The 20,883-nt window shown below is 39.8% G+C and overlaps 2 protein-coding genes across 3 annotated transcripts in view; one reads left to right on the top strand and one right to left on the bottom strand.

Moving 5' to 3' along the window:
- Positions 1-2,233, bottom strand: part of FAM162A (family with sequence similarity 162 member A) — a 39,220-nt gene extending 36,987 nt beyond the window's left edge. Inside the window, exon 1 of the mRNA XM_055568390.1 lies at positions 2,072-2,233. Within this exon, the coding sequence (XP_055424365.1) occupies positions 2,072-2,105 (34 nt within the window). The 5' untranslated portion in view covers positions 2,106-2,233. The remainder of the gene's footprint in view (positions 1-2,071) is intronic.
- The window catches only part of MIX23 (mitochondrial matrix import factor 23), a 263,993-nt gene that overhangs the window by 236,780 nt on the left and 6,330 nt on the right, over positions 1-20,883 (top strand). The window contains exons 2-5 of one of the 2 annotated variants that reach the window (XM_055568388.1): positions 3,395-3,452; positions 3,667-3,729; positions 11,856-11,981; positions 14,826-14,972. In XM_055568388.1, the coding sequence (XP_055424363.1) occupies positions 3,402-3,452; positions 3,667-3,729; positions 11,856-11,981; positions 14,826-14,972 (387 nt within the window). In that variant the 5' untranslated portion in view covers positions 3,395-3,401. The remainder of the gene's footprint in view (positions 1-3,394; positions 3,453-3,666; positions 3,730-11,855; positions 11,982-14,825; positions 14,973-20,883) is intronic. The other variant, XM_055568389.1, reaches the window with a different exon arrangement.

Here is a 20,883-nt window from a genome sequence, read left to right as displayed (position 1 = left end):
CTCCAGGCAAGAACACTGGAATGGGTTGCCATTTCCTTCTCCAATGCATGAAAGTGAAAAGTGAAAGTGAAGTCGCTCAGTCGTGTCTGACTCTTAGCGACCCCATGGACTGCAGCCTACCAGGCTCCTCCGTACATGGGATTTTCCAGGCAAGAGTACTGGAGTGGGTTGCCATTGCCTTCCAAACAATATTCTGGATAAGTCAGGTATGCCTAGATTGTGTTTCTATCTGATCTACCATTCCTTTAGTAAGGCTGCCAGTTAAATCACTCTTCTTACTTGAAAACTATTTGCATATGAATGACTGCTTCAGTTTCAAAGTAAACCTGCATTTCATGACTCTTCCATTTCACACCAAATAGACCCTGTCGGCCATGAGAAATACATGTACATACATATCTGAACAAGCAGCTCGAACAAAGCAAAGAGTACAAGTTCCAGAATTTGAGGGCACTGACTCATCTCCTGACTCGAACATTTTATGGTGAAGTGAACTGGGACAAGTCATCTAACCCTCAAACCTTTGTTTATTCATTTGTAATATAGGGAGGGGATGATAAGAGTTACCTAAGAGAGCTACTATGAATAATCAATCATATAAAACAATGCAGGTGAAAGTATTTAGATATAAAATGGGCAAAAGTGAGTGAAAGAGCAGACTGCTTGGAGTTGCTCACAAAATCTCAGACATTCAGAGATCCTTTGGAAAGAGTTGCTCATATAACATCCTTAGAGGATCTATCTGGAGTAAAACAAATTGTCCTTAAATTGCTCAAGGAATTTTGTTTTGACTGAGGGCCCAAGAGTAAAGTTCTTAAAAGTTTGCAAGAGGTTTTGGAATCCTTATAGTGCATAAATGTATTAATATTCTCAAGGCAAGAACATGAACTAATTAAAAACATTCAGTCTTGGTTCCATAGTCAAAGTCCCTTTTACAAGACATTTTTTAGAGAGCAGAGATTCTTTCACTTACCTTACTAAAAAGGTTAACTGGATGTATACAAAAGATTTTAAGCAAATTAGTTCATCAAAACTGAACAAATCAATGAAATCAATCTTCTTTAGTGGAAAAGGTATTTGTTTTAAAGGAAATAAATAATATTTAGTCTGAAACAAGTTTTCCTGCCTATTTGCCACTGAAATGCAAAATAAGCTATGCAAAGGATAACTTTTTCTATGTTATTTCATTTACAATGTTCATTTACATTATCTCAATCACTAAGTTTAAGGCGATTCTCTCTTTAAAATGTGAATTAAACAACTTATTGGTACTAAGGAATCAATCATTACACATTATCAAAGTTCATGAACAAGACCAAAAGAGTGATTTGCCCTGGTGCTAGAAAACAGTCAAAAGGCAAATACTTTTGATTTCTAAGCCCCTAGTAAGCAAAGGCTCTGTTGGTTCCCAAGAAGGCTAATTAAGTTCTGACTCCCAAAAGTCATTATACAAACGTCTACAAGGAAAACAAAACGCATGTCCTGCATTTACGTAACACTTTCCTCTAAGAAATTCAAAGCACTTTATTGCAGAATTATTTTAAAGAAATATGTCCTTCTCCCACTTTAGGAAACCAAATACTACTATTCTGGGAGACCTTAAATCTCTTGCCAAATCAGATACCAAATGGGTAGGAAACCCCAGACTAGAAATTTTCTCTGAGAGATAAACTCTAGAGATGGTTGGGGATGGGAGTGAGGAGGACACTAAGACTCCTGGAAAGCTGACGCACCAGTTCTAGGAATGGCAGGTGCATTAAGAACTGACTCATTGGGCCTGGGGGGTCGCGAAACTGATCGTAACGAGGGCTCATTAAGTTGGAGGCAGCTGGGTGAATGCAGAGCCTGGTGCGAGGGTCACTCCTGTCTAGTACGCATGTCTGCTTACCAATTGCGCGCTCAGTTCCTGCTCTCTCCCACTATTACTACCCTGCAAGCAGGATCCCGAACTACCTGAGGGGAATGCGTAACAGAACCAAGCAACTACCAGGCCTAATGGGGCTGCAGGCTTCCTTCACCTAAAGCGGCCAAGTTGGCTTCCCGCCCACCCTCAGCGCCGCCCGCGTCTCACCAGCCACCAGGCGCAGGCCGCGGAGGCTCCCCATGGCCGCCTACTCCGCCGACCAGCACAGTGCCCCAAGGCCGGCGGTGGCGCGGGCGAGCTCAATGTCACCGAGCGCCGGGAAAGTGGAGGACGAGAGCACCGTGGGCGGGGTGGTGGGCGGGGCTTGTGGAAGGTGAGGGCAGAGCCGGAGGGCCGTGTGTGGCAAGGTGGTGGGCGGGGCGTGCATGACGTAAGCGTGATTGCCGGCCCCCTGTGGGCGGGGCCTGAGCGATGAGCGGAACGTGCAGGTCGTGCGTAGCGCTCAGACCGGGCGGGGAGCGGCCTCGCCCCGCCCGCACGGTCCCGCGTTTTGGCCGAGGCCTTAAGAATGCTCTTTTGGAATCTTGGTTTCCAATGCCATTGCAAAGTATTCTCTGCACCTAGGAAAGTACCCGTTTAAAATAGAAAAAAAAGTAAATGCTTATTGGAGGACTTTTGTGAACTGTAGACCCCGAAGTCACACTGCCTAGATAAACCAGTATTTCAGTACAGTTTTTTCAGTGTTTTCAGTGAATATGTACATGCCTTTCTCAAAACTACATAATTGGGTTCTTAGTGACTAGTGGCCTTGGTCTCTTGTTGGCTTTGCGAATATCAGGCCACCTGAGAAATTCACAAGAAAGTGAAAGTTGCACAATCGTGTCCGACTCTGTGATCCCATGGGCTGTAGCCCGCCAGGCTCCTCTGTCCTTGGAATTCTCCAGGCAAGAGTACTGGAGTGGGTTGCCATTTCCCTCTCCATTTTCTTCTTCACATACATGTTTCCTATTTTGTTTTCTATTTGCCTATTTTTATAAAACAACATGTTACTATTTCTACACCTAAACATTCACCTCTTACCCCATACTGCCAGGAGTGTCTTTTCTTGACATTTCTTGCTGGAATCAAATTCTTAAAGAACAAAAGCCCCTCTGCTTTAGGGACGGGATAAGAGAGTTAAGAAAAATCTTACTTCTACATAAGAGTTCCTCCTCGAATCATCTGGTCGATGGGGCCATTAAACAGTTTCCCTTTTTGTAAGAAAATGGGATTGGCGTCAAACGATCCCTTCAAGTTCTGACATTCTTCTATCTATGCGCTGGGGCCAGTTCCAGGAGGACAGGCTAAACGCATAAGAATGAAAAGAAGGATAGCAGCGTTACGGGTTTCAGTGTGGATGAGGATAAGCGGAAAAGACAAACCTTGAACTCAGCTTTCTTGCTGAGATTTCCCTCTCAGTATTTTTTGTTAGGCGGCGCCGCGGGCACCTTCGCTCCGCGGTGATTGGCTCGGGGCGGGGACCTCGTGTTTGTCCAATATGGCGGCGCCCAGTGGCGGTGTGAACTGTGAGGAGTTCGCCGAGTTCCAGGTGATGGGGTTTCCTCACGTGGCAGGCGTACCCCTCCTTTTGTCCCCGGACCCTGTTCCCTGCTCTGGCCTGGGAGGGATATGCGGACTAGTTGTGGCTGAAGCGGGCAGTTCAAGACTCCTTTTTCGAGCCATTGGAGGTCATGGGGGCGCGAGCTTGGCCTTAGGGAAAGAAGCTGCCGCGTTGGGGTCATGATTCTCCCTTCTCCTCCCAGTCCTTGAGTAACTGCACCCAGAAACTCTGGTGGTTCTGCAGTGGCAAAGCCGAGCTCGGCCGGGTGGGTAGAGATTTTAACAACCTTCTAGCCATTCTTTGAACTCAGTTCTTAGCTTCTGTCATTCCCCTCCTACTTTAAGCTGAGCATTTGCAAGAAAGAAAGTGAAGGAGAGCTTGTTCACTTGATAAAACAAAACAAAAAAATCTTGTTTTACTATTTTGATGAGGCAGAACTTTTGGTGTCTTGGAGGGGCGATTAATTCTAGTACCTGCAATGGTACTCTGCCTTCCTAACCATTAGAGAAAATACATTTAAGAAAAAGGTTGTATCTTTTATGTATTAAAACACCAGAGGTCCAGGGCTAATTATTAACCCACGAATTAAAGAACAAAAGGTCTAGATTTTGACCAAGTTGCTATGAAAGTTCTACTACTGTAGTCAAAAATTTGCTGCTGTCTCGATAAACGGTTGAATTTAAGTTATGAAAAGGGTATTTTAAGCTGGAGATACTGAAAAATCTGTTCATGTATCATTGACCTCTGTAGTAAGCTTTGTTCTTGGAGCCGTTTTTAGGGAGTGGTATTCTGGAAGGTAATCTCAACAGATTGGATTATTTGACAAACATCATTTGATCAAAGAAGTTTGTGTGGGGCCTTTCCACCATTATATACATCCTTTTCACCACTTAAGCTGCACAGATTAGATCAGCACAACAGCAACAGGCTTCAAATGTGATCAGAGTGCCCAAGAGATACAAAAGTTGTAAAAATATTAAATAAGATAGAAAAAAGACTTGGCTTCTAACATATATGAAATGTTTAAGATTAACTGGCACATTTGTGGTCTTGGTCTTGTCATATTAGCCCTGTAATCTAACTTAATGAGCTCAAATAATTGAGCAATGCTAGCCTTCAAGTTTGTTAGAAAGAGCCCTGGTTAGGGAATTAAATGTTCCAGGTTCTAGTACTGTTCCTGCAATTAACAGCTTTGGGACCTTGAGCAAATCGCTTACCCCCTTCCATAATTAACTTCTGAATCTGTAAAATAAGATAATGTTAAATAACATTTAAAACTGCTTCCACCTCTGTGTTTATTTGAATCTCTAAAACCAAATTTCTGAGGATATCTTTGAGCTGTTGAAACATCCAACAATGCTTGAAGAACACTTTTGATTTTCCTTTGGACACTCAGGTTATATATTATAAGTGGGGCAGAAGCTTAACTGTCTTGGAGAACCATTTTATTTGCAGAGATGATATAAATAAAAACGTCATAAAATGAATCTCATTAATGAAACCTGGAGAAGTTTTTAGATTGTTTTTCTTTTTCAAACGTGTGATTTATAATGGAGAATTTGTTTTTCAGTTGCTAAGTCATATCCAACTCTTTACAAATAATGGAGAAGACCCTTGGTTAAAAGTCAGAAGATTTGGTTTTCCAGATCTGGCCTTGGCATATCATTTTACCTCATATTGAATGAATATAAGAACATTTGCCCCTATTGCTTCAGAGGCACAGAAATGTAAAAAATATATATTTTAAAATGTAAAAGTTTAGTATAACATTTAGGTTTTAATGGATTTTATAAAGTTATAAACTGTGATAACTGGCACACTCACAAATTATGAATCAAAGTTTGTATTTTTAGAACTATGAAACCATTACATTGTGTATGTAAATACCTTATATATGAAAAGCTCTGCACTGAATACTGTGAAAGAGAAAAAGAAAATCATGTATTTTTATTATAAAGATTTAGGTACTTTTTCCCCCCAGAATTTTATTATGAAGATGTTCAAACACTGTAGAAAAATTGAAAGACGTTTACAATGAATACTCGTGTACCCAGTATCTGGATTTTATAGTGATTCACTGTAATCTAAATTCACATATCTGTTCTCAATCTATCCATCAATCCACATTTTTAATTTTTTTTGATGCATTTCAAAGTAAGTTGCTAGTTCATCACTATCCTCATATGACCCATTTGTGGCCACAAAGGGAGAGAGGTCTCTGGTGTCTTTTCCTCTTACAGTGACATCAGTTCTATGGGATTAGTGTCCCACGCTTTATGACCTCATTTAACTTTTTATTGCTTCCCTGAAGGCCCTGTTTCCATGCAGCCACAGGGTTTTAGGGCTTCAACATATGAAATTGGGGGCAGGTTGCGGGGAGGGCATAGTTCAATCCGTCACAGATATCTGCTAGGTACCAGGCACTTGGAGAAATTGAGAGTAAAATATAAAAAGAGCTCAAATCAGGGTATAAAACATGTAGAAGATGTTTAGACTATGAGCACAGTGTTATAACTGTTCAGAGAGAACTAAGTCAAAGAGATGTTAATTGAACTGGGTCTTTGGTAGATAGAACCAGGGTAATTTTCGGTAGAAGAAACCGTATATAGGCAGAAAGTTTTATGTGCTGCGGGGGAAATAGAAAATTGCTGGAATTCTGAATTTGCACAGGGGCATATTTGGATTACACAAAAGATTGGAACCAGGTTATGAAAGGCCTTGAATGCCACTTGTGAGGTTCAGGAGTCAGTGAGCAGACTGGGGGAGTTGATCAAAGAGATGCTTTCGGAAGGTTCATTACTTCTGCCACAGTCTTTGCTTGTGCCCTATCATTTTTGCAGTTAGCTTTGTTGTAGCTCTTCTTATCTTCAGTCATTCTTTTCTCTACTTAATTTCTCCTCTTCAACCTAATCTCCATAAAGCTATGGCTTCATACTGTTATTAATATCTTCTAAATTTTAGAATCTGAACCATGCATCTAATTTCAGAATTGTATGACTGGGTGTAAACTACTTAACATAGCATACAAGTCTTTAAAATCCAATCCCAAAGTGATTCTGCTTAGTTAAATTTCTTACCACTGCCCTTATTCATACATATTCTCTCTCCCCAACCCCTGCCACTTCCAATATAGATTTGAACTTTGCTGTCTAGCCATATAGGCCTGCTTTTCCCTGACCACATGATGTTTTGTCATTTGTGCTTTTTTCCCACTTGACACCCTGAAATACCTTCTTCCTGAGACCCAGTGCATGTATTACCTGAGCAAAATCAACTGAGCATTCCTAGGCTATGTAAGTTTTCATATTTCTGATAGGAATATTAACTTACAAGATTAATTTTGAGTTGTTTGGTAATTAAATATAGACTGAATAGGCTATTTTCTAGCATCCATGATGGATGCAACATGCCTAGCTGCTCTCTGTTCCCGTGCCTGGGAGTGCAGAGGACTGCAGACGATTCTGGCAGTTGCAGGCAAGTCTGTATTTCTGGCTTGCAGGAAGCACACTGTGAACATTGTTGTAAAAATGGAGTTTGAGGAACCACGCACGTCTTCTAAAAAGAGCACCATGTGAATGGGATCTACTTCTGGGTACCTTCAGGCAAAGTGAGGAGAAGAAAGGTTAAATTCCAGATCATTCTATGGAGCACATTTTAATTTTACTGTCATGTAATAGACCTTTTACCTCTCCCTATATACTTTGAAAGCTTCCTAAAACAATAAAACGGATTTACCTAAGAATTAACCTTAGGAATAGAGTGTAGTATAATTGTAATTGTAGGGACAACAGGAAGTTTTCTCTACCCCTCCTTGCTGCTAGACATGCTAGTCCTTCAGTATGCCTTCCAAGAGGGTGAAATGAATGAAAGATAATGCATGAAATACAATTCCAAGATAAGTGCCAGAATAATTTTAAAGGGTCAGTCTAAAATTAGAGATTCATGATGTATCAATTTCTTCTTGTTTTGAGGAGGGTGAAAGGAGAAGCTAGAGATACTACAAAGTTTGAAGAGTTATCTTTTTTGCTGTGCTTTGACACTTAGAAGCTGATTTAGGGTTCCAGCTCCTATACAGAGAGAGCCACTGAACTATGTATATTTCTGTATTATCTCTGTGGACTTGTGTTGCAGTTCATTGTATGATGTCTGCTCAAGGGTGTCTTCTTTATATTTTCTTGGCGAATTTGTGAGAAAGAAGGTACATCGCTGGAGCTAGTATCAGGTAGGCAGTCAGTAATTCATTTTGAATGATACAGATGGTTTAATGGCAGGATTTATGTGCCTGCCTTAACCTTCATCTGCTCTCAGCCTGTGAGGTCTGCTCAAGCTTTTCTCTAGACCTTGGAGCTGCCTGAAGAGCCCTGGCACTTTTTGTAATAAAGAAATTTGTGCCTAGTGAGGTAGTTTATAGTTCTTTTCTTTTTCTTTTTGCAATTTTGAAAGAAATTCTTTCCTAAGTCTTACTCCCTTTCCCCTCCTTGAGCTTTTCTAGTGTCTTTTTTCCTATCTTAAAAATAGCTTACGATTCTCAGCAATTCCCGAATAAGTACATTATCAGTTTAGAGATTGTTATTATATCATCTTGAATTCAGTACTGTCCAGTAGAATTTTCTGTGGTGGTGGAAATTTGTCCTGTACAATATGGTAGCCACTAGCAATATGTGGCTCTTGAGTACTTCTTGAAATGTAGCTCATGCAACTAAAAAACTAAATTTTAAATTTAATTTTAACTAAAATAACCTCATATGGCTAATGTCTGCTGTATTAAAAGCCAAGCACTCGATCCTATATTGATGATTCTTTAGCACACAGAGAGAGGACTGATATATTTGAAAATTCACATTTTAGTTTCCATTTGTAAGACTTAAATTGTTTGATTCATTACCTAGTTAATGCTGATAAATTCACATTGTTATAAGGAACTTAATAGTATATCCAGATTGTTTTATCAGAGGGAAAGTTGGCTGTATTGCTAATGATTGTACTCAAACCTGAAGTTCAAAGTAAGTCATAATTCTGGGAAATGTGAAGATATATAATCTTTCACCTGCATTGCTATACCAATCTCCTAACTAACCTCTTTGTATCTACTCTTATTCCTGTCTAATCCATTTTCCACATGTTAATACTTGAACCTAAGCAGTCATTTCAGAATACAAACCCTATCATACAACTCCACTGTATTTAAACACTTCATTGGTTCTCTATTTGTGCTCAGGAAAAAGACTAACATCCAATAAGGTGACCTATAATGGTGGGCCTCATTTTACACCATACTTTGTCTTACCCTCTATACTTAAGCCATGTTAACTGTTCAGTCCATTAAACACTCTATTTCAATGACTCCTGTAAAGATGACCTGTAATTTCCATCATGTTAAATCTAAGAAGTTAATTTCTGCCCACATCTTTATTTACTTCTAGTAACATTCAACAGGCTTCCCTGGTGGCTTAGATGGTAAAGAACCCACCTTCTGTGCAGGAAACCCGGGTTCCATCCTTGGGTCTGGAAGAGCCCCTGGAGAAGGGAATGGCTACCCAACCCCAGTATTCTTGCCTGGAGAATCCTGTGAACAAAGGAGCCTGGTGGACTACGTCCATGGGGTTGCAAAGAGTCAGACACAACTGAGTGACTAGCATTCAGCACAGTTGACTGTTCCTTCCTTGAAACCTCTCTTCTTTTCAGTTCTGTGACATCACAGTCTTTTTCCTGTAGTTTTATTTTTTTAATTTTATTTCTTTATTATTTTGTTGGTTGGGCTGGGTCTTCGTTGCTGCACGTGAGCTTTCTTCTGCAGTTGTGGCAAGTGGGGGCTACTCTCTAGTTTCAGTGCATGGCTTCTCATTGCTGTAACTTCTCTTGGTGCAGAGCACAGGCTCTAGGTGTGAGTGCTTCAATAGCTGCAGCACGCAGGCTCAGTAGTTGTGCCTGGCAGGCTCCAGAGCGCGGGCTCAGTAGTTGGTGCAGGAGCTTAGTTTGCTCTGTGGGGTCTTCCTGGACCAGGGATCGAATCCCTGTCTCCTGCCTTAGCAGGCAGGTTCCTATGTACTGTACCACCAAGGAAGTCCTCTTCTGTAGTTTCAGATGCTGGAGTTCCTTCTTGATTGTTAACCCCCTTTATTAGCTATAGTCTCCTTCAGTGATCTCTTCCTGTTTCATGGCGTTAAATTAATTTGGAGAATTCCCTGGCTGTCACTGCTGAGGGCCCAGGTTCACCAACCTCTTAATCAAACTATCTTTATCTCTTGCCTGGACCACCATAGTAGTCTGCTCAATGTTTCCATTCTCAACTTAGCAGCTGAAGTTGTCTTTTAAAATACTGTTATATCATTCCCTTGCCTAAAACCCTGTTTCCTTTAGAACAGAATCCTTAATTGTTTCTGTGGTCTCTCTTGTCCTTCACTTTCTCATCAACTCTGCTCTCACCTAATACCACTTTTTCACTTACTCGCTCCCAGACCACTTGCCTTCTATTTGTTCTTCAAACATCCCCAAGTTTGTTCTTGCCTCTTAATTTTTGCCTTGTTCCCCAAAATGTCCTTTTAGTTGCCTTATTTGTGTCATTCAGATCTCAGTTCAAATGGTATGTCCTGGAGAGGTCTGTCTTGATCTCCCTGTATAATGTATTAGCCCCTCAACCCCACTGTTGATCTCATTACTACAGTTTTCTTTTTTGCAGTACTTTTCTGCACTGAAAGTGTCTTGTTTATTGGGACACTTGTTTATTGTCTGTTTCCCCCTTGAGAATTTTGCTCCATAAGAGCAAGGACCTTTTCTGTTTTACTCATCATTGTAGCCCTGGTGTTTAGAATGGTGTCTAACATGTGCTAGACATTAGTAAATATTTTTTGAAGGAAGAGTGAGTTAATGAATGAACTCTGTGCTCTCTCTCTCTAATTGCTTCGTATGTTTGAAGAAGAAAGATCACTGAGGACTCTCATCCAAGGAAAGCTTTATCTGGAAGGTATAAACTTTGGCCTCAGGATCAGTTTGATTTAGACAGGAGGAAAGATGAGAGTTTAAAGGTTTTTTTGTTTTAATAGGCAAGTTGTGGGAGGTAAAGTTTGCCAGGAAGGTCCCTGTCTACTACTTAACCAGTTTTTGCCTCTCTAAATAGTGCTGCCACTGTTTGTTTGGAATTTGCCACTTATTGACATTATATATCCTCTACTGTGTATAGGACATTATTTAATGTGATGCTTGCTTAGTATGTTGAGATTATCCCCTAAGAATTCCAGATTACAGAGAATCTTGATACTGTTGACCAAAATAGAAATATACAAGAAGAGGTGATACAGGAAGTTGGTTTTAGACCTGACATTTGCCTGTTTTTATTAGTTTAAATTATGAGCCTTCTACAAGCTGTTTTACTTCATTTTCTTGATGCTTTTCAGTGATTGTTTTGTGGGGCTGGGGTGAGGTGGGAGTGTATTAAAAGAGAAAGCGAAGGGTATATACTAGAAACGTTCTAGAGTTTATATTATCTGGAGTCAGGAGGTAGCTGATGCTCAGCCTTCTCTAGTGACAAGTGAGAAGAAGTACCCTACTCAGAATGTGGGGAGAAGGGACTATGCTGGGTTGGGGTACTCATCAGAGTCTTTCTAAGTCCTCTGCCCTTTTGGTGTTTGTACTTTGATGATTGTTTTTTGAGAGTTGGAGCCTCTTTTAGAGGGGAGAGATTCTTGAGAAATGTGAACCTGGGTAACTGAGAAAAGGTAAAGCTAATTTCTGCTTGTTGTATGAACAAAAAACCACAAAGAGATTTGATTCCTTGGCTAGCAGCGTACTTGTTTTTGTTACAAAAATAATATATACTCATAGTAAAAAACTAAAAAACAAAAAGCCTAAAGGCGGGGTAGGGGGGGCAGCCTAAGAGAGTATAGATTAATTTCTGCATGTTAATCACTGCTGATGGTTTCTTATATATCTTTATAGAAGTTTTCTATCTAGCACCACATTTTAGAGTGACAAAGAGGGAATAGAGCAAGCAATTATGTTGGATTGTTTTGGACAAGTTGAAGTAATCAAGTTCCTTAGAATCCTTTTTGGCTGTATGCTAGAGATAGAAAGAAGACACAGTATTTGCTAAGCACCATGTGCCAGCAAATGGGGTTTACAAATGAATAAAAAAATCTTTACGCTTAAGGCAATCACATTTGGGCCAAGGAAACAGAGTTGTGCCAAGTGTTAGAACTACTATTACATAAACTACCTGTCAGTCTTTTCATAAAGATTTTTCTGTGGTTGTACTGTATATAGCATGGTTTCCCCACTCCTAATATACAGTGTTGTAACATATCCAAGAGCTTTAATTATTAATTTTTGCTTAACTGGTCTTATCACTTAACTTTCCATTCAAATTATTATTCTTTTATTTTAAATATTATATAGGAATTACTCAAGGTGATGAGGACGATTGATGACAGAATAGTACATGAATTAAACACTACGGTTCCAACAGCTTCCTTTGCAGGGAAAATTGATGCCAGCCAAACCTGTAAACAACTTTATGAGTCAGTAAGTCTATCTTTTGAGTCTTTTGTGCTTCCTTTATGTCTTTCTTTGCAGGCAAAATAAGAAATCAATTGGCATATAATTAAACTGTGGAAAAAGAATGGAATCTTCACGTTTTCTTGCCCACACCTGAAGGTGTGTAAAAGTTTTGATCTGGTTTCTACAAACTAAAGAAAATGTGTGATCTTAAGCAACAGTCTGGGAAGATATGGTTCTAAGAAATGGGGAGATATGGTTCTAAGAAATGAAAACAGTCTCCCCTTGTGGGCAGACTCTAACTTAAGGAAACCTTATACATCAAAGAAAACAGGAGAGAATGAAACAGTCAAGTAAAACAGTGAGATAAAAGTGGGGTCTTTGAATGAATTAGTGTTAAAAAAAGCTAGACAGCTGATATAAGGAAGAATTAAAACCCTTCACACTTTCTGTATCTTCTTTCTTCCCTTACTCATCAGGAAAGGGAAAAGAAACATTTGGCAGGATAGAAGGAAAAGCCACAGATAAATTGTCCTACCAAGGGTACAGATTCAGTCCCTGGTCAGGGAACAAAGATCTGGCAAGCTGTGCAGCCAAAAAAAAAAAAGATGATGAAAATTTTAGACTGAAAGAAGTTCTCAAAGCTGTGGTAAAATAAAAAAAAACTGGGAAGTTCTAGGTATACCCGCTTTAGACTCGTTTTGAATCATTCTCATGCCCCACCCCAAATGTCTTCATTTCAAAATTGCTTTCCCCAAATCAAAGGAAATATGGTTATGATATGATTATCCTTCAGGATTTTTCTCCTCTAACCACAGTTTTACCATACTGAGTTTCTTAATAAATATTATCTCAGTTCCTTTGATAAACACTTTATAGATCAGAAATAATTCTCATGTGACCAAATCCTCAAGCATCTGATACTGATGAGCCAATAAGCCTGGTTTTGTGTTATTTTTTTCCTCTGGTAGGTTTATGTCACACCAACTATTACTCTTATCAGGTGTCCTCATTTCTTTGACATACATGCACAGAAGTCCATGCGTGTTCCTCTTGCATACTCTTAGGTTTGAATCTTATTGAAAGATGATCTTGAAAATAATTGACAATACTGAGTAAAAGATGATTTACCCCGTCCTTCCTGTTTACATGATTGTGGGTTCACAGAGGGTCTAATGGGAAGGAAAAGTAAGCAGGTGAGGGTAGGAGCATAGTCAGCATCCAGAAATGTATCCACAGGGAAGGTGCCACGTTCAGGAGGGGAACTGGAAGAAAGCCCAAATGCGGAAGGAAACTGGTGAGAGACCAAAAGAGAATTATTGAATATTTAATAAAATGTGTACAACCTGGTGGGCTTCCGTCTGTGGGGTCGCACAGAGTCGGACACGACTGAAGTGAAGTGACAGCAGCAGCAGCAGCATACAATCTGAATTTGATTTTAAGATGTAGATAGAAAAATGAGAATATTGTGTTAGACTTCTAGTTGATGCTAATGCTGTTTGGCCAATTGTTAGACAAAATATCAAAGTAATTAAATAGCATTTAGCATCTGAGTAATATATTGAGTCATGTTGCCTCTAAATTTTAGAGGTGGAAAGGGGTATTAGCAATTATTTACTCATAATTCAATAATTTTACAAAAGGGACCTGAAGCCTGTAAAGCTAATTATTTAGCCAGTCTTACACAACCTCAGGGAGAGTTTCTTAACTCTGACGGTTATTCTGTCTGGGGGAGAATAGTTCTGTACCCTCAATGCCTCCTTTAATTTTCTGTAATTATACCTGAAGGAGTTAATAAGTAACAGACGTAGCATACTAGCTAGTAAATATGGGCCTTGAGGCTGTTCTTGTGAATCCTAAATGTTACAATGAAAAGAATTAGCATATTAGAGAAATTTATTATAGGTGGGATTAATGTCTATTAGGCAATTCCTTTTACATGAGTACAACTTATAAGTAATGTACTTTTAGTATTACTCTCTAGAAATATAAAGATTTATTCTTTCTTGGTATCTATTAGACCAGTAGTTCTTAATCACAGGGTTCCAATATAGTCATTTAAGAGATGTATTTCAAATAGCTTATGAAGAATGCTTATAGAATGGTTTTCAGTCCTGTGTTTTATGTATTTGAGATACATATAATGGTTAGGTTATTTCTATGACAGCTGTCACTAGCATAGCATTAAGGTATTCTCCCTTTGACTGAAAAAGGAATGATACAGCGTGATTACGTGGAGCAGGCCAGCATTTAAATTTTAGTTGGAGGTGAACCACTGTTAGCACAATTGATGGAATCAACAATCTCTACTTCATTTACAGTTTTTCCTGGTTGATACTTTAAAATCCTGAAAAGAGTTCTGTCTGACATAGGTAAATGTAGCATTCTTTTTTTTTCTTTATTGTAACTAAAGACTTTTCTACATCACTTACTTCATAACTTTTTGCACTTGTTGACAATGTGAGGCTGGGAAAAAAAAAGAAAGGACAAAAAAGAGAAAGAGCAGCAATAGTAAGTGGCTCAGAAAGTGTGTGTGAGTAGGTATAGGGTAGATGAACACGCAGATGCAGTAATGAGAGAGAAAGGGGTTCAGAGAGAAGGAGACTGAGATGAGAAGCCCAGCAGGAGGAGTGTGGGAAGAGAAGCAGGGAGGCCTGGAGCGTATGAGGAAGAGGACAATGCAGCCTCTCACTTCCACCCTCACAGCTCCTGCCTTTGATCTAGCTCATTCAGCACAAACTTCTCTTCCATAGACTCAATTTTAAAAAATTATTTTGGAAAGTCTTAACATTTCTGTAGTCTAAAAAATACTGAAATGTGACAAATTGGTGTGATTTTTTTCTTTCCCTTTTTCTTTCTTTGTTCTTTTAGTTGATGGAGGCCCATGCCAGTAGGGACAGAGTCATAAAAAACTGTATAGCTCAGACCTCATCAGTAGTAAAACAGCTCCGAGAAGAGAGGGAAAAGAATTTGGATGATTTAACGTTATTAAAGCAACTTAGAAAAGAACAGACAAAGGTAAGTTGAATAAGGTTTACATTTCTAAGGCAAGGTTTCCAAACAGCCTTCAAAATAAAAGCAGTTTTTAATATGAAAAATCCAGAGTAAGATATGCTTATTACTTAAAATGACCACGAGGTTAGTACTTCATTCTTAATGGGCTTTATTTTATTGTGCTTCAGTGTTAATTGGTAAATTTGTATTTCATGATTGTATGTAATGTAGCAGCCTTAGCTAAAAAAAGCATGTAATCATGTTATTTCCATTCCTTTATATATTCTACAGTTAAAGATATAAGGATTAATACAGATCAGCACCATGTTAAAATATCTGGAAATCACATCTGTATCTATATTTTGAGTCTTGAATTGAGAAGAAACATTTTAAAAATATATTTACAGTTTAAAAATATTTACCTCTGGTTTCATCTGTAGAAACCTGCTAAATGTAATACAGATGTTTAGCTTCAAGATATTACCCTCTTCAGCCGTAAAAATATAGTACAGTACTGTTTAAATATAACCAGGTACACTAGAGCCTCCTTATGTTTATTTCTTTGCTATGGAAAAGATGGTATGGGTCTTTGACTCTTTCCAGACTCTCCTTTGTTTCTATTTCATCTCCCATCCCTGCCATTTTCCCTTTTAGGAAAACACCAAGCATCCACTGAGTGATATGTCAGAGGAAGCCTTATTTTCCTAAAGTCAGCTATAATGTAGATGAGTGTGGACTTCAGAGTAGACTTAATGAGGCAGAGCAATTTCTTTATAGCCCTTAAATGTGGCATGTCAAGAAAACAGTGGAAATGTATACCATATTTTATTTTCTGGACTGCATTACTGTCTTTTGGTGAGAGAATAGCTCAAGGGGTAACTTTATTCTGATACAATTTCACACTCTCAGAAAAGTTGCACAAAGAGTACAAGGAACTCCCATGTACCCTTTACCTATATTCACCTTTTGTTTACATTTTGCTCCACCTGCTTTACAATTCATTCTCTCCACCCTTCCCACCTTTTCTTCCTTGCCTCCCTTGTTCCCTGTCATCCTCCCCCTCCCTCCATACACATTTTTTTTCTTAGCATTTGGGAATATACACATTATACTCTTACCCCTACATATGTTGGTTATTCCCTAAGAACAGGGGCTTTCTCTTACATGCTGTTGCTGCTGCTTAGTCATTCAGTCATGTCCCAACTCTGTGACCCTATGGACTGTAGCCTGCCAGGCTCCTCTGTCCATGGAATTCTCCAGGCAAGAGTACGAGAGTGGGTTGCCATGCCCTCCTCCAGGGGGTCTTCCCAATCTATAGATCAAACCTGGGTCTCCTGCGTTGCAGGCAGATGCTTTACCACTGAACCACCAGAGAAGCCCTTCTCTTAACATGACTGCTGTATAATTACCAAAATCCTGTCTGCATTTTAAGATGGCATAATAGGTGACTTACTGGTCCTTGCATGTTGGGTAACTGAAAATCCAGTGTGAGATAGAATCATGTTTTCATACTGAACAAGTTGTGAAGTTTGCTCTTTGTTTAGTGGATGTAGCCAAATTTAGCGAAGGGGACCTTGCTGTCTCTCTCAAGTCTTGTCTTTTGCTGCACACAGGTGAGTGTGTGCACTTTCTTAGTCATCCTACTGATGCAGTATGTCTCAATGGATACAGGATTCATCCACTATCTTTACTGTTCCCTTTGTTCACGATGACTGCTTCAGCCCTGTGTTTCACACCTGCTCATTCATTAGTCAGCAGGGGGTTCTTCAGTGAACTTGGGCTGTAAAGGTCATCTTAGGAGGCGTTTTGGAAACCAGCCAGTGAGTTATGAAAGGTAATTTTCTAGCCTGTGACATCGCATGGGACTATAATAGAAGGTAACCATGGGTAGTACTTGAGCAAATAAGGAAGCTTGGATTTTTTCTTCAAGTTTGCTATGAAGGTTATGGAATCAGAAAGAGGCAGCTCTTAAAGATGTTCCAGTTCTACCTCATCATTTTCTATATGTGGAAACAGACTCAGAGGTACTGACCTCCCCAGAGTCACAAACTAGTAAGTAGTGGGACTGGACTTGAATCCATTTCTTCTGACTCTGAATTCAGTCAGTGTTTTTACATTGCTACTGCTAAGTCACTTCAGTTGTGTCCGACTCTGTACGACCCCATAGACGGCAGCCCACCAGGCTCCCCCGTCCCTGGGATTCTCCAGGCAAGAACACTGGAGTGGGTTGCCATTTCCTTCTCCAATGCATAAAAGTGAAAAGTGAAAATGAAGTCGCTAAGTCATGTCCGACCCTCAGTGACCCCATGGACTGCAACCTACCAGGCTCCTCCATCCATGAGATTTTCCAGGCAAGAGTACTGGAGTGGAATGCCATTGCATTGTGACTAATAGTTAAATTCTGATTACTTTAGTGAATAGTTCATTTGCATACAATGCCAATCTGAAAGTTCCCAGTTCTTTACCCTAACTAACCCTTACCTCAAAAAAACCTTGCTGGAACTATATATCTGCTGTTATCTGTTCATAGCCTTTGAGAGGAATTTTACCTGTGTAAGACCCAGAGCCTCAAAAACAACTATCTCAAAGGTAGCATTTTGTTGGTGCCACTGAAATTGTATTAGAAGCTGGCTGTAATGTCTGCCATGTTCAAGAATAGAAGAAACATTGATTATAAAGGCAGATTGCTCTGAGGAAACCCATCTACCACTTGGAGGTTTTGTAATCTTGTAAATTAATATGAAACTTCTGAATTTCAGTTTGTAAAATGGAGTTGATACTTAATATCTTTTATTTTATTTTGGAGGGTAAGGATTAAATTGTATAATATATGTAAGAGGTAACATATTGACTGATATGAAGTAGCAGATTCTTTCCTCTTTGAATCTCTGGGACTGCATATTCATTCCATTAATTCTCTCTACAATATCCACCCAACCAGTGGTTTCCACCTTTTGTTTAACCAGTATTAAGAGAATTGAGGGGATGTACAGTCTAATTTATAATCATAAGGGATTTGATTTAGGTCATACCTGAATGGTCTAGTGGTTTTCCCTACTTTCTTCAATTAAGTCTGAATTTGGCAATAAGGAATTCATGATCTGAGCCACAGTCAGCTCCTGGTCTTGTTTTTGCTGACCGTATAGAGCTTCTCCATCTTTGGCTGCAAAGAATATAATCAGTCTGATTTTGGTGTTGACCATCTGGTGATGTCCATGTATAGAGTCTTGTCTTGTGTTGTTGGAAGAGGGTGTTTGTTATGACCAGTGCATTTTCTTGGCAAAACTCTATCAGTCTTTGCCCTGCTTCATTCCTTATTCCAAGGCCAAATTTGCCTGTTACTCCAGGTGTTTCTTAACTTCCTACTTTTGTATTCCAGTCCCCTATAATGAAAAGGACATCTTTTTTGGGTGTTAGTTCTAAAAGGTCTTGTAGGTCTTCACAGAACCGTTCAACTTCAGCTTCTTCAGCGTTACTGGTTGGGGCATAGACTTGGATTACTGTGATATTGAATGGTTTGCCTTGGAAACGAACAGAGATCATTCTGTCGTTTTTGAGATTGCATCCAAGTACTGCATTTCGGACTCTTTTGTTGACCATGATGGCCAGTCCATTTCTTCTGAGGGATTCCTGCCTGCAGTAGTAGATATAATGGTCATCTGAGTTAAATTCACCCATTCCAGTCTATTTCAGTTCGCTGATTCCTAGAATATCGACATTCACTCTTGCCATCTCTTGTTTGACCACTTCCAATTTGCCTTGATTCATGAACCTGACATTCCAGGTTCCTATGCAATATTGCTCTTTACAGCATCGTACCTTGCTTCTATCACCAGTCACATCCACAGCTGGGTATTGTTTTTGCTTTGGCTCCATCCCTTCATTCTTTCTGGAGTTATTTCTCCACTGATCTCCAGTAGCATATTGGGCCGGAGTTCCTCTTTCAGTATCCTATCATTTTGCCTTTTCCTACTGTTCATGGGGTTCTCAAGGCAAGAATACTGAAGTGGTTTGCCATTCCCTTCTCCAGTTTACCACATTCTGTAAAATCTCTCCACCATGACCCGCCTGTCTTGGGTTGCCCCACGGGCATGGCTTAGTTTCATTGAGTTAGACAAGGCTGTGGTCCTAGTGTGATTAGATTGACTAGTTTTCTGTGAGTATAGTTTCAGTGTGTTTGCCTTCTGATGCCCTCTTGCAACACCTACCATCTACTTGGGTATCTCTTACCTTGGGCACAGGGTGGGGTATCTCTTCACAGCTGTTCCAGTGTACAGGAGACAGGGATCAAGACCATTCCCATAGAAAAGAAATGCAAAAAAGCAAAATGGCTGTCTGGGGAGGCCTTACAAATAGCTGTGAAAAAAAGAGAATTTAAAAGCAAAGGAGAAAGGAAAGATATAAACATCTGAATGCAGAGTTCCAAAGAATAGCAAGAAGAGATAAGAAAGCCTTCTTTAGCGATCAATGCAAAGAAATAGAGGAAAACAACAGAATGGGAAAGACTAGGGATCTCTTCAAGAAAATCAGAGACACCAAAGGAATATTTCATGCAAAGATGAGCTTGATAAAGGACAGAAATGGTATGGACCTAACAGAAGCAGAAGATATTAAGAAGAGATGGCAAGAATACACAGAAGAACTGTACAAAAAAGATCTTCACGACCCAGATAATCACGATGGTGTGATCACTGACCTAGAGCCAGACATCCTGGAATGTGAAGTCAAATGGGCCTTAGAAAGCATCACTACGAACAAAGCTAGTGGAGGGGATGGAATTCCAGTTGAGCTCTTTCAAATCCTGAAAGATGATGCTGTGAAAGTGCTGCACTCAGTATGCCAGCAAATTTGGAAAACTCAGAAGTGGCCACAGGACTGGAAAAGGTCAGTTTTCTTTCCAATCCCAAAGAAAGGCAATGCCAAAGAATGCTCAAACTACCACACAATTGCACTCATCTCACACGCTAGTAAAGTAATGCTCAAAATTCTCCAAGCCAGGCTTCAGCAGTACGTGAACCGTGAACTTGCAGATGTTCAAGCTGGTTTTAGAAAAGGCAGAGGAACCAGAGATCAAATTGCCAACATCTGCTGGATCATGGAAAAAGCAAGAGAGTTCCAGAAAAACATCTCTTTCTGCTTTATTGACTGTGCCAAAGCCTTTGATTATGTGGATCACAATAAACTGTGGAAAATTGTGAAAGAGATGGGAATACCAGACCACCTGATCTGCCTCTTGAGAAATTTGTATGCAGGTCAGGAAGCAACAGTTAGAACTGGACATGGAACAACAGACTGATTCCAAATAGGGAAAGGAGTACATCAAGGCTGTATATTGTCACCCTCGTTATTTAACTTCTATGCAGAGTACATAATGAGAAACGCTGGGCTGGAAGAAGTACAAGCTGGAATCAAGATTGCCTGGAGAAATATCAATAACCTCAGATATGCAGATGACACCACCATTATGGCAGAAAGTGAAGAGGAACTAAAAAGCCTCTTAATGAAAGTGAAAGAGGAGAGTGAAAAAGTTGGCCTAAAGCTCAACATTCAGAAAACGAAGATCATGGCATCTGGTCCCACCACTTCATGGGAAATAGATGGAGAAACAGTGGAAACAGTGTCAGACTTTATTTTTCTGGGCTCCAAAATCACTGCAGATGGTGACTTGCAGCCATGAAATTAAAAGACGCTTACTCCTTGCAAGGAAAGTTATGACCAACCTAGATAGCATATTCAAAAGCAGAGATGTTACTTTGCCAACGAAGGTCTGGCTAGTCAAGGCTATGGTTTTTCCTGTGGTCATGTATGGATGTGAGAGTTGGACTGTGAAGAAGGCTGAGCGCCAAAGAATTGATGCTTTTGAACTGTGGTGTTGGAGAAGACTCTTGAGAGTCCCTTGGACTGCAAGGAGATCCAGCCAGTCCATTCTGAAGGA

This window comes from Bubalus kerabau, chromosome 2 (assembly GCF_029407905.1).
Source record: "Bubalus kerabau isolate K-KA32 ecotype Philippines breed swamp buffalo chromosome 2, PCC_UOA_SB_1v2, whole genome shotgun sequence".
Lineage (NCBI taxonomy): Eukaryota > Metazoa > Chordata > Mammalia > Artiodactyla > Bovidae > Bubalus > Bubalus kerabau.
The sequence above is the reverse complement of the archived record's forward strand: the minus strand, read 5'-3'. Positions and strand labels throughout refer to the sequence as shown.